Source organism: Castanea sativa, chromosome 11 (assembly GCF_040712315.1).
Source record: "Castanea sativa cultivar Marrone di Chiusa Pesio chromosome 11, ASM4071231v1".
NCBI lineage: Eukaryota > Viridiplantae > Streptophyta > Magnoliopsida > Fagales > Fagaceae > Castanea > Castanea sativa.
In genome coordinates this window covers 53327423-53341192 of record NC_134023.1, presented here as the reverse complement: position 1 = coordinate 53341192, position 13770 = coordinate 53327423, and the positions used below count along the sequence as shown (strand labels likewise).

General features: G+C 36.9%; 1 protein-coding gene across 4 annotated transcripts; it reads left to right on the top strand.

The window, feature by feature from the left end:
• Positions 1-8500: 8500 nt before the first annotated feature.
• LOC142615646 (uncharacterized) lies at positions 8501-13653 on the top strand. 4 transcript variants are annotated; one of them, XM_075788385.1, is made up of 4 exons: positions 8501-11521; positions 11664-11684; positions 13008-13166; positions 13359-13653. In XM_075788385.1, the coding sequence occupies exon 1, from the start codon at positions 8579-8581 to the stop codon at positions 11270-11272; it is 2694 nt and encodes an 897-aa protein (XP_075644500.1). In that variant the 5' UTR covers positions 8501-8578; the 3' UTR covers positions 11273-11521; positions 11664-11684; positions 13008-13166; positions 13359-13653. The 4 variants fall into 4 exon arrangements, with proteins under 4 accessions (XP_075644500.1, XP_075644501.1, XP_075644499.1 ...); XM_075788386.1 differs by having other exon boundaries at positions 11656-11684; XM_075788384.1 differs by lacking the exon at positions 11664-11684.
• Positions 13654-13770: the final 117 nt, after the last annotated feature.

Sequence of the window (13770 nt, the reverse complement as noted above, 5' to 3'; positions counted from 1 at the left end):
TGACTAAAACCTCAATTCTTCCTATAGCTCCTGTAACAGTTCTCGGGGCTTTCTTAGAAAAATCATATCTTTCTCAATTCTGATCTGAATTGCCTTATTCTTGTAGTCGAGGCCATACCCACATCTCACACCCACACTGTGACTCTCTCGTCTCTTCTCTTTCCATTGATAATTCTATTTGTTTGTCTCTTTTTTTTGTTAACATATCAATTTTCCTAAATGTGATATTAATTTACATGATTGTTTATTCATTTGTCATCACAGTATTCTTATCCCTTCTCTGTTTTTTAACATTTGTCTGGTATACCAAAGCAAAGACATTGCTTGTAAACAGGGTTGCGTATTTAGGAAGTTTTTGATTGATGCCCTAGGGTTTGAGATGTATGAAACAATTACTGGTTATGTTACATCTGATTTTTTGGAGTTTGAATTGAGTAGGGTTTTCGCCATAGAAGGTTTTAGAATAATAAATTGTTAAGGAAAGAGTTGATTAGGCTATAGCTTGGAAAAAAAAAAGGTTTGGAAAGTTCATTGAAGAAATTTTTAGAAGAGATTGAAGATAAGATAAATGAGGATTTTTGTAATGTGAAAACACTCAAGGATAGCGAAAGAGTTTTAAGGTTTTGGGAATATGCACTTAAGAATTGTAAGTGGAGGAAGGCAGAGGATGGTGATGGGTCAAGAGGGGAGGATGTGGTAAGGGCTGATGTGGTAGTGGAGGATGTGGCAAGGGCTGATTCAACAGGGGAGAATGTGGCAGTGGCTAATGTGGCTAAAGCTGATGTGTCTGGAGCTGATTTGGCAAGGGCTAATGTGGCAGTAGAGAATGTGGCAGGGGTTGATTTGGTAGGGGAGGATGCATATTCAGGAAGTTTTTCATTGATGCCCTAGGGTTTGAGATGTATGAAACAATTACTGGCTATGTTACATCTGATTTTTGGAGTTTGAATTGAGTGGGGTTTCCACCATAGAAGGTTCTAAATTAATAAATTGTTGGAAGGAAAGAGCTGATTGGGCTATCACTTGGGAAAAAAAAGGTTTGGAAAGTTCATTGAAGAAAATTTTAGGAGAGATTGAAGATGAGATGAATATGGATTTTTGTAATGTGAAAACACTCAAGGATAGTGAAAGAGTTTTGAGATTTTGGGAACATACACTTAAGCAGTGTGAGCGGAGGAAGGCAGGGAATGATGATGGGTTAGGGGGGATAATGGGTCAGGGGGAGGATGTGGCTGGGGCTGATTTGGCAGGGGAGGATGTGGTAGGGGCTGAAGTGGCAGTAGAGGATGTGGCATGGACTGATTTGGTAGGAGAGGATGTGGTAGTGGCTGATGTGTCTGGGGCTGATGTGGTTGGGGCTAATGTGTCTAGGGCTAATTTAGCAGGGGCTGATTTTGGTAGGGGAGGATGCGTATTTAGGAAGTTTTTCATTGATGCCTTAGGGTTTGAGATGTATGAAACAATTACTATCTATGTTACATCTGCTTTTTTGGAGTTTGAATTGAGTGAGGTTTCTGCCATAGAAGGTTCTAGAATAATAAAATGTTGGAAGGAAAGAGCTTATCGGGCTATTGCTTGGGAAAAAAAAAGTTTGGAAAGTTCATTGAAGAAAAGTTTAAGAGAGATTGAAGATGAGATAAATTAGGATTTTTGTAATGTGAAAACACTCAAGAATAGTGAAAAAGTTTTGAGGTTTTGGGAATATACACTTAAGTAGTGTAAGCGGAGGATGATGATGGGTCAGGGTGGATGATGGGTCAGAGGGGAGGATGTGGCAGGGGCTGATGTGTTTATAAACCCTATACTTATACTATACTATAGATATAGGTACCCTATACCTATAGTATAGTATAGGTGTAAGGTTTATTATCTCCTTTGATATATCAGAGCGACCTACATTTCATGATCAAGTTCACAATCCTCCCAAGATTGAGAGTTTATGAAAATAAAAGTTATGATATTTATTATTCAGATAACAGTTGTTAACTAAATAATTAACCTCATAACAATCCAATTCAATGTATCTTACACACTTAAAACACTCCAACATATTAACCAGAAGTTTCCACTTCCATGATCAAGACAAACCATTGTAGTTGATATGTTGTTGTCTTCGCAAATGAATTACCCGATTTTATCAATGACGGTGAAGGGTGTGGCAGGGGTTGATTTGGTAAGGGAGGATGCATATTCAGGAAATTTTTCATTGATGCCCTAGGGTTTGAGATGTATGAAACTATTATTGGCTGTGTTACATTTGATTTTTTGGAGTTTGAATTGAGTGGGGTTTCCGCCATAGGAGGTTCTAAAATAATAAATTGTTGGAAGGAAAGAGATGATCGGGGCTATCACTTGGAAAAAAAAGGTTTTGAAAGTTTATTGAAGAAAATTTTAGGAGAGATTGAAGATGAGATGAATGAGGGTTTTTGTAATGTGAAAACACTCAATGATAGCGAAAGATTTTTGAGGTTTTGGGAACATACACTTGAGCAATGTAAGCGGAGGAAGGCACGAGATGATGGGTTAGGGGGGAGGATGTGGCAGGTGCTGATGTGTTTATAAACCCTATACATATACTATACTATAGGAATAATTACCCTATACCTATAGTATAGTAATAAGCACCTTATACCTATAGTATAGTATAAGTATAAGATTTATTATCTCTTCTGATATATCAGAGCGACCTACATTTCATGATTAGGTTCACAATCCTCTTAAGATTGAGAGTCTATCAAAATAAAAGTTGTGATATTTATTATTCAAATAACAATTGTTAATTAAACTAGTTGCTAACCCGTGCGATGCACGAGATTCATTAAAAAGAAAAAAAAAACAATATTGCAATTATCATTTGCTGAGAATAGAATGGCATCGTCTGGTGGATATTCTCCTACACTAATTGACTGTTTGTTCTTTTACCTGCACTATGTGGTTTGGTTAAATGCTCTGTATCTTTTGCCTGTTTGTGGTACAAATGTAAACTAATTATTGGATGAAAATGAACAAATTTAAAAATTGTTTCTCACTTGTGGTGATAAAGCTGAATACAGTCTTTATGAACTTAAAGATACCAAGAGTGAGTGTGTTTCATTCAAAAAAAAGAAAGTTCTAGAGATTATCAGGATTTTTACCTCAATGGCTCATTGCTCAAAAAATAATGTCAATTTTTTAGTTGTGGGCAAAATAATTCACCATTGTATTTAGGTTGTAGCTAGTATTTAACATTACCAGAGAGGTGGATGCATGAAAGGAATTCATAAATTGTTAGCTAGTTTGGTCAGTATACATGGTATGCATGTTCTTGAATTTGTGATGGGAGCTGGCTAGTTAAAATTCCTGTATTTGTTTTTGTTTGTTCTTCTTTTGTAGTCCTAAGGATGGTTTAAGACCAGCAATTCAGCTCCCATAATCACAATGTCTTGCACTTCTTCCATGATATTTTGGCTTTTTTTCACTGGAGAAGGAGATTTGGTAATGAGATATTTTTCCCCCAAGATAGAATGGTTCTAAACATAGTAGTAATGGACCTATATATAATGGCGGTAACATAAAGTTGATTGATGACAATGACAGTTCTTTGCAGTCTTTTCTTGAAAAGTTTCTTCTCATCTAGCCAATGAGTTTATGAAATTGGTATTTGTCTCATGAATTCTTCCAAAAAGATCTACTATATATTCCATCTCTCTGTTCTGTACATGAATTTTTATATGTATGTGTTGAATTGACTCTCACTTTTATTTTATTTTTTTGGTTGGGGCAGATTTTTTCTGCTTCAAGGTTGGATATACCCAATGCTTGGCAATTGCTGTAGGTAATTTTTTCTTTTTTGGTTTTATATTGATGTGCTGTAATTTGATTGCTTTGAAAACTAAATTGTTGTGTTTGCTTGGTGTGGTTATTTGTGATATTAAAAATAAAATAAGAAATAGTAGACAGGTACCCACGTATTTTAGGGACCTATGTTCTTTCCAAGTGTTCTTCTTAAATTTATGATGTACAATGTGTATGATAAATTTATGATGTATATGTATATGATGTTGCTATAAATGATTGGTAAAACTGTCTTTTGTCAATGGATTGGAAAACCCTAATAAAGCTTTTTTTGTCAAACCAATGTTGAAATGGATTGTCTAGTATGCCAAAGCAAGAAGACTACCTGTGATCTAGGCTGCATATTTAGGAAGATTTTCCCTAATGCCCTAGGATTTGAGGTTTATAAGACGATTACTCGATGTTTTACTTCTGAATATTTGGAGTTTGAATTAAGGGTTTCCGACATAGAAGGAGGTAGAAAAATAGATTTTTTAGAGGGGAGAGCTATTGCTTATATAAAAGATCGCTTGGAAAGATCATTGAACAAAGTTTTAGTAGATATTGAAGAAAAGGTGAAAGATGATTTCTATAATGTAAAAACAACCACGGATTGTAATACAGTTTTGGAGTTTTGGGAGCATATCCTTGTGCAGTGTAGGCGGAGGTGGGCAAGGGGTGATGATGGGTCCGAGGGTGGGGGTGGTGATGACGATGGGTTCGAGGGTGGGGGTGGTGATGACGATGGGTCCGGGGGTGGGGGTGGGGGTGGGGGTGATGATGGGTCCGGGGGTAGGGGTGGTGGTGATGATGGGTCCATGGGTGGGGGTGGTGGTGATGTGGCAGTGGGGGGGTGAGATGGCAGGGGTGGTGATGGGGTAGGAGGTGCTAATAGGTGGTGACGACAGCGAGGACCCATTGCAGCTAATCACAGCTCACCAGCCTAAGCTAGCTGCCTTCGCCGCTGCAGGGTCTTACGAAGAAGCCGGCATCGAGCCAGTCGAAGCCGACTGCGATGGTGACTCAACTTGCTGCTAAGCTTCCTTCCAAGGTATAAGGTTCATCCAAGGTATAATACCTATTTTTAACAGTGCCTATACTATACTATAGGTATAAGTACCCTATACCTATAGTATAGTATAGGTATAAGGTTTATTATCTCCTTTGATATATCAAAGCGACCTACATTTCTTGATTAGGTTTACAATCCTCTCAAGATTGAGAGTCTATGAAAATAAAAGTTGTGATATTTATTATTCAGATAACAATTGTTATACATTTGGAATTTTGGACTTGATTTTTCACAATAAACACTTCTAAAGAACCCAAGGGGAGGTGTGGGCCGTTCTTGCATTTTTTGCTCTTGTCACAAAAACGTCCCTGACAAATATCTAATATTCATTTTCATTTCTCAATATCCTCAAATAACAATGCCTAATATTTAAAGCCAGTTGTGATAGAATCGTAATGTTGCTCATGTAAATCTCTTTGATTTTCCAAACCTTCTATTTCTTTATTTATTTATTTTCACTTATAACAAGTGGGAAGGGGTTCGAATTCAAGTTTTCCACGTGAAGAGAATCAATCAATTGTATAGAACTACAAAACTCTCTTCTTCTTTTTCTCTTCTTTTGGATAGGAGAGTTACATAGCTCTTGACCTTTCTTTATTATCAAAATGTCTCTCGTGCAAAGCAGGGGTTCAAATCTAGTAGTGCAAAAAAAAGAGTTGAAATACATCGCTAGTGTCATGACCCAAACATGATATATGGATTCACAATCATGAGTGGCATTTTAATACCAAGTCTAGCCCTGATATCACCAAAAACCAACTAAATTTGTAAATAAAAACTATATATTCTTACACTTGATTTCAAGAGCATCTAGCTATCATTATACTTCAAGGGATATCGAAAACCATCAATTATGAAAATATTCTTATTAAAAAAATCAAATATGTAAATAACATAAGTTCAAAAAATATTATCTTTGATTTTATTAAAGATTACAATTCTCAACAATTGCTTTTTAAATACAAAATAACTTCAAAGCTAAACACCAAGCTACCAAAATAAGAAGCTTTTACTTTAAAAAACTAAAATCGGCACGTCCAAAACTCGACTAAGGCTCTTATTGCTCCAAAGAAAAAAATTTGGTGACTGAAAAATAGTAAGGGTTGGCTACATAGCTTAGTAAGAAATAAGTTAAAAATGACTAACTTACATGAGAATAACTTATACATTTTAAAAGCATTTCATTATTTGAATATGCATAAAGGAGAACATCTTTCATAAATATTCTTTATACTACTCCTAACATAATTTATGCATTTTTCCTAAGGAAAAATAAATGCTTCAATATTTCTATTTCAAACCTTATGTAGTGTTTAATTGCTAAGAAAAAAAAAAGAAAAAAAACTCTTCAAGAACCTCCTTATTTTGGACCGTGTCAACCACACAATAGCCTCCGCTAAAAATTTTGCGATTAAGACTTGCATTTATCTTTCACTTAATAAACAAGTTATTCAATTTTATTTCAATATTATCTTTCTTGGAAACCAAATAGAGCTTAACTTAAAGATGCAAAAACTTAAAATTACAATAATAAAACTCTTTGAAGATCCAATCAAACCTTTTGGCTATGCTAGCAATAGGTTTAGGGATTCAGGATCTATTTGGGATCCACATATTTTATTGAAACTGAAATTTTTTTACCGAAAGTACTGTAGATAAAAAGTAAAAGTTAGTCGAAATAGTACAGTGGGACCCATGAATAATACCAAAAAATGCAATAGGGCCCACGAATAGTAGCAAAAATAAGCTAACAAAAATAAGCTATCCAAACGGACACTCAGTGTGTGAGAGTTGGAGGATGGTGTCACATAGGGTTGTGTAGATCTCTCTCTCTCTCTCTCTCTCTCTCTCTTGTTTTGTTGGTTATGAATTTGGGGATGAATCAAATGCACCCAAAACACGAGCATGGTTTTTTTTTTTTTTTTTAAATTTTGAGCTTGGGTTTGAATGGGGACGAGTTTGGAGTTATTCACTTTTTGTTCATTTGGTTGGAAGAGTAGAAAAGTGAGATGATAGAAAATGATGAAATGATGAAAAATTGGAGGATAGAAAATATTTTAATTTCTCTCATTTTTGTTTGGTTGGGAGTGAAAAAGTGGAGGGATGGAAAAAGTGAGTTTATATAAATTTACTCATATACACTTGTTAAAAAATGACGGTCAATTAAAAAAAAATAAATGAAAAAAAAAATCACCCAATTCATTAAAAAATAAAAATCATGTCTAGTTAAAGAAAGAAAAACCAAAAAAAAAAAAAAAAAAAAGAAGGAAGTAGTAGAAAAGTAGCTTCATTTTCTTCTTTCAGTTTTCTCTTCAATCTAGGGAGAAAACTTTTTAGTAGGTCCGGAGAGAAAATACCTAAACCCCACCATTTATTTTCCTTCCTTCCTACCCACCCAACCAAACACACTCCAAAAAGTTTTCCTTTCCATTTTCTTTTCAAAATTTTCCATCCACCTTATTACACATCCAAACAAACACACCCTTAAGTGACAATTTTTGAAGAGATCATTTAAATGCATTTATAATTGTTGTCTTTTTTAATGGGATAAAGCTAATTCTTAAATCTCCAGCATGTTCGTGGAAATAGGCCACAAATAAGCTCATCCAGCCCAACTTTGAACTTCCCCAATTCCTATACCAAAAAGGGCCCACGATCCATCCCTCAAAAAACATTTTGTCCCCAAAAAAAAAAAAAAAAAAAAAAAACTTATACTCTTTGCTAAAATGCGTTGGTGACTCCGCCACTACCATTTCCTCCTCCGATCACTCTTTGCCACCTTCGGATGTCTGCTAAAGTGCGCTGAATGCGCAACACTCTCCAGGTACATTTTCACTCTCACTCTCACTCTCAAACCCTAAACCCTCTCAATCTCACTCATTCCCCTAAAACCCTAAACCCTAAACCCTCACATTTCACTTCTTCTTCATCTAATTCTCAAAATTTCGATTTCCTCGAGCAATTTTTGCCTCACAGTAACGCTTCAAGTCATTCATGTAGCTCTAGCTCTAGCTTTAGCCCCATTGTTGTTAACCAAACCAAACACACTCCAAAAAGTTTTCCTTCTCATTTTCTCTTCAAAATTTTCCATCCACTTTATTATACCTCCAAACAAACACACCCTTAAGTGACAATTTTTGAAGAGATCATTTAAATGCATTTATAATTGTCTGACATTTTTAATGGGATAAAGCCGATTCTTAGAGGGCGTTTGGATCTGCGTTTGTGCGTCCACGTCGCGTTTTTGCTTTTTTTTTTTTTTTTTTACCTAGCAGCATATATTGACTTTTCAGCCATGAACAGTGCACAAATACACTGTTCACGGGTCCCACAAATTTCACTTTTCAACAACTTTTTCATTAAAAATAGGTCCCGCAGAATTATTCACACATTTAAAAATTATTTTGCTACAGTGTTTTCAGTTTTCAGTTTTTAATTTCAGCAAAATAAGTTCTATCCAAACGGACCCTTAATCTCCCGCATGTTCATGCAAATAGGCCACAACTAAGCCCATCCAGCCCACTTTCCTCCCCAACTTTGAACTTCTCCTAGTTCCTATACCAAAAAGGCCCAGGATCCATCCCTCACAAAAACATTTCCTCCCCCCAAAAAAAAACTTCTACTCTTTGCTAAAATGCGCCGGTGACCCCGCCACTACCATTTCCTCCTCCGACCACTCTCCGCCACCTTTGGATGTCTGCTAAAGTGCGCCGAGTGCGCAACACTCTTCAGGTACATTTTCACTCTCAAACCCTAAACCCTCTCAATCTCACTCATTCCCCTAAAACCCTAAACCCTAAACCCTCACATTTCACTTCTTCTTCTTCTTCTTCTTCTTCTTCCAATTCTCAAAATTTCGATTTCCTCGAGCAATTTTTGCCTCACAGTAACGCTTCAAGTCATTCATGTAGCTCTAGCTCTAGCTTTAGCTTTAGCCCCATTGTTGTTAATTCAAACGAGCGGCGAAGAATCGCAGTTGGGTTATCGAAAGCGATCAAATCCCAAATGGGGTTTGTATTGAAAGCGTTTTCGAAGCGATTCTGCCCAGTTTCCTTAGTCAAGGCGATGAAGCTGTTTGGGACCCGAGAAACCGGCTTTGCGTTCTTCAAGCTCGCGTTTCGGGACGGTTCCGACGAGGCCGTCCGGAAGTGCTGCGTCGCCGCGCATATTTTAGCGGCGGAGAATCTCCGGTTCCTCGCGCAGGACGTGGTTTCGTGCGTCATTGCGAGGATTGGGTCGGGTAGGAGTGAAGGGGTTGTGGAGTTTATGTGGAGGAATCACCGTGAGTACGAGTCGGGTTTCTCAGTGCTCGATACGCTAATGCGGGGTTTTGTGAATGTGGAGATGAGTAGTGAGGCAATTGGGGTTGTTGGTAGGATGAGGGAGGTGGGTTTGAGGCCGAGTTTGTCGGCCATTACAGTGCTTTTCAAGCTGTTGCTTAGAGTTGGTGATTATGGTAGTGTGTGGAAGTTGTTTAGGGATATGGTTCGGAGAGGGCCTTGTCCTTGTAGTTATACTTTTAATGTAATGGTTCTCGGGTTTTGTAGAAAAGGGTTGGTTAGAATTGGAGAGAGTTTGTTACATGTGATGTGGAAATTTCATTGTGAGCCAGATGTTTTTACGTATAACATTGTGATCAATGCGTATTGTATGAGGGGACGGACGTCTGATGCACTTAATTGGGTGCATTTGATGATTTCGAGGGGTTGTAAACCGAGTGTTGTTACGTTTAATACGGTTTTACATGCCTTGTGTAAGGAGGGAAACATGGTGCAAGCGAGAAAGCTCTTTGATGGAATTCATGATATGGGTGTCTATCCGGATGTCACAATGTTTAACACCTTGATGGATGGGTATATTAAGGCAAGGGACACTGCTCAAGCAAACATGCTTTATGAAGAAATGAGGCATAAAGGTGTGTCTCCTGATGGGATAACCTTTAATATTTTGGTTGCAGGTCATTACAGGTTTGGAAGGGAAGAGGATGGTGATAGGTTGTTAAGGGATGTATCTATATCGGGATTGTTCCCGGATTCTTCACTGTATGATATTTCAGTTGCAGGGCTGTGTTGGGCAGGTCGGTTTGACGAGGCCATGGAGTTTTTAGAAAATATGCTTGAGAAAGGAATTCCTCCTAGTGTGGTTGCTTTTAACTCAATTATTGCAGCTTATAGCAGGGCTGGTTTAGAAGCAAAGGCCTATGAGGCGTATAGAATTCTGGTTAGATTTGGTTTAACTCCTTCATCTTCCACATGTAGTTCTTTGCTTATGGGTTTATCCCAAAAGGGGAGCCTGCAAGAAGCCAGAGAGCTATTGTATAATATGATAGAGAATGGTTTTCCCATTAATAAAGTGGCATACACGGTGCTTTTGGATGGATATTCCAAGATAGGGGATCTGGAAGGGGCTCAAAATCTGTGGAATGAGATGGCACTGAGAGGGGTATCTCCTGATGCTGTTGCCTATTCAGCCTTTATTGATGGACTTTCAAAAGCAGGTCTGGTGGAGGAGGCATATGATTTGTTTTTAGAAATGTCGAGGAAAGGGTTTGTGCCAAATAATTTTGCATATAATTCTTTGATTGGTGGGTTTTGTAACCATGGGAAACTGAGTGAAGCATTGAAATTGGAAAGAGAGATGAGGCAAAAGGGACTCCTTCCAGATATGTTTACCACCAATATGATCCTTAATGGATTTTGTAAACAGGGTAGAATGAAGGCAGCAATTGATCTCTTTATGGACATGCAGCGGACTGGGTTGAGCCCTGATATTGTCACATATAACACTTTGATTGGTGGTTGTTGTAAAGCATTTGACATGGTTACCGCAGATGAGTTTATGAATAAAATGTATGCCAGTGGTTGGGACCCAGATATTACAACTTACAATATTCGCATTCATGGTTTCTGCAGCAGCCGAAAAATGAATCGAGCTGTGATGATGTTGGATGAACTTGTTTCAGCAGGTATTGTTCCAAATATAGTAACATATAACACCATGCTTAATGGTGTTTGTAGTGATATGCTGGAACGAGCCATGATTTTAACTGCAAAATTGCTAAAGATGGCTTTTGTTCCGAATGTAGTTACAACCAATGTGGTGTTGTCTCAGTTTTGCAAGCAGGGGATGCCTGAGAGGGCCTTAATGTGGTGTCAGAAGTTGAGTGAGATATCCTTTGATTTTGATGAAATTACATATAGAATAATGGACAGAGCCTACCGTGATATAGAAGAAGATGCTGAACTTTTTAGAGGAGAATCTGCGAAGAGCCTTTTTCTGGACTTCCTCATGTACATTACATATGATTTTATGTATAGAAATAGACCTCAAAGAGAACCAAATCAGAATACCCTTGAATCAATTGAAAGTGCTTTTGGTGGATCCTGAAAGTTGACTGAAAAGATAGCAGTTCAATTCTTGAGAACAGAATCTCATTCGATAAGTCTAATTTGGTCTGATTTGAATGGGAAAAAAGAGGGCTCTATCAGTGCGGAACCATAAATGAATTATAATGTCTTAAGCTAGGTCCTTGGAGCTGATAAATGGTGACCGGCTTGAGTTTGTTCTTTATCAAGTGTTGCTGACTTTCCAGCAATGAATGTTACTGCTGAATTATTCCTTTCAGCTAACATGATGGTATACTTTTGGACCGGCAAACATTCAACTAATATTGTACTTATATTTCTTTGCATGATTTACTGCAGTTATTTTGGGGCCTGAGGGCTGAGGGGGTTTATTATGTGAAGTTTTTAAATTTTTTTTTATTGAAGTGGTGCAGGTTGGCAGAGTTGTGTGCATGGTAAGTGGCTTACGGTACTTTTAGAATAATTTTGGATGCACTTCAACTATGCCTTCCATCTTCCAACTAAAAGAACTGACATATTGCTAACCTTTTGACTTTGCAGATTATGATACACGATAGAGTTTGTGCCATTAATTTTTTTCTCCTTTCTTTCTGAAATTTAAATTGCTTGTAAAAATCAGTGCTTGATATCCTTAGCCTTGAAACGACTTTATGATTCTATTTGGAGAAAAGATATTGTAACATGTTGAATCTAGGAGTTTGGTTCAATTAGTGTTGAAAATTTGTGTAGGTATGAAGATTTACTCAGTTTACTCACCTCAAACATTTATCTGAAACTAAAAATTGTAGTTAGTAGCATAGTTACTGCACCTAAAGGACAGAGCAGTGATACTAAATCAAGTTATTCCCCTTTTGGTAATCTATGGAGATAAATCATAGAACAAAGAAGTTCATGCCCCATTTAATGCCTAGAATACCCCCGTCCCCCCCCCCCCCCCCCCCAAAAAAAAAGAAAAAGAAAAAGGGCCTATAAAAATAAATATGCAAAAATTAGAAAAATTTTCTTGGTATTTAGTATTTACTGGTTGGGATGTTAAGCGAGTGTAAACTACTGGATTTTTTTTTTAAAAAAAAAAAGAATTGTTTTCTTTGTTTAGATACAATGATTGAGACAGAGATGCATATGGATTATGAACTTTTATTTAGAGATCGAATTAGGAATATGGATCATTGGCCTATGAGCAAGGATGTATAGAACAATATTTAATTTTTTTTCCCCCAAATGCAGAAGAGCATATATATATATATATGCAGGCATCTGGTAGCAGTGCACTAAAATTGCCAATTGCACTACACGTGGATAAATCATGTTGCATGAGTGTAAAATGCGCAGAGATGCTATTGTTGATAAAAGTAAGAAATCAAGCATCTGAAATTATCAACCACAAAGAGATTGATGAAGAAGCAATTTTTGTAGGTGATTAGTGAGTAGGCTAGATAGTTTGTTAAAAATGGAACCTCAATCACAATGATTATTAGTGACTTTAGTTGTTCTAGATGGTGACATTTTCCCTCGTTGGAAAATTGGAATATGTTGAATATCTAGTTGTAGTCTTATCATCAAGATATGGTAATAAACTCAAACATTTCATGCTGAGTTACCATTTAAATCATTTTAAGTGACTAGTTGTTCTTTTTTAAACTAATATTCTCTCTCAATAAAGCTTATTAATCTTGAAATGATTTATCTTGCTCAAAAAAACTCTTTCTGATAACACAAAGTGAACTTCACTAACTCGTGCTTTTTGTATCTCACAGAGTCGACTCTTACACCTTATATTGGGATGGAGATGAAGAGCCTCTCAGCCTTGGCTTAGGTGGTACAAGTGTGGAGTCGGTCAAGTTAGGTTAAGCCTTAGTTGAACTTTTTCCAGGCAAATACAGCGACGGGGGTTGTAGTCTTAACATCAAGATATGGTAATAAACTCTTTAACATTTGATGCCGAGTTACCATTTAAATCGTTTTAAGTTACTAGTTGCTCCTTTTTAAACTAATTTTCTCTCTCAATAAAGCTTTTTAATCTTGAAATGATTTATCTTGCTCAAAAAAAGACTCTTTCTGATAACACAAAGTGAACTTCACTAACTCGTGCTTTTTGTATCTCACAGAGTCAACTCTTACACCTTATATTGGGATGGAGAAGAAGAGACTCCCAGCCTTGGCATAGGTGGTACAAGTGTGAAGTTGGTCAGGTTAGTTTAAGCCTTAGTTGAACTTTTGCGAGGCAAATACAGCGACGGGGATGGAGATGGAGGGTGCGTACACTAAAAGTCGAAAGTGAAATTTTCTCAATCCCAGTTTTCATGTCTTTCGGTGGATAATATAGATAGCAATATAATCACTTTGTCTTATAAACACTTGTGTGTCGACTTTTTCAACAAGAAAATAAATGATAATTTTTCTTATTATTATTTTTGGTAACATCTTAATATTGGTTTGCGATCCTATCTGGCAAAAGAGTTCAGATTTGGTAAAAACAAATTTTCATTTCAGAGGCAAAAACGATAGCAAAACAATTTC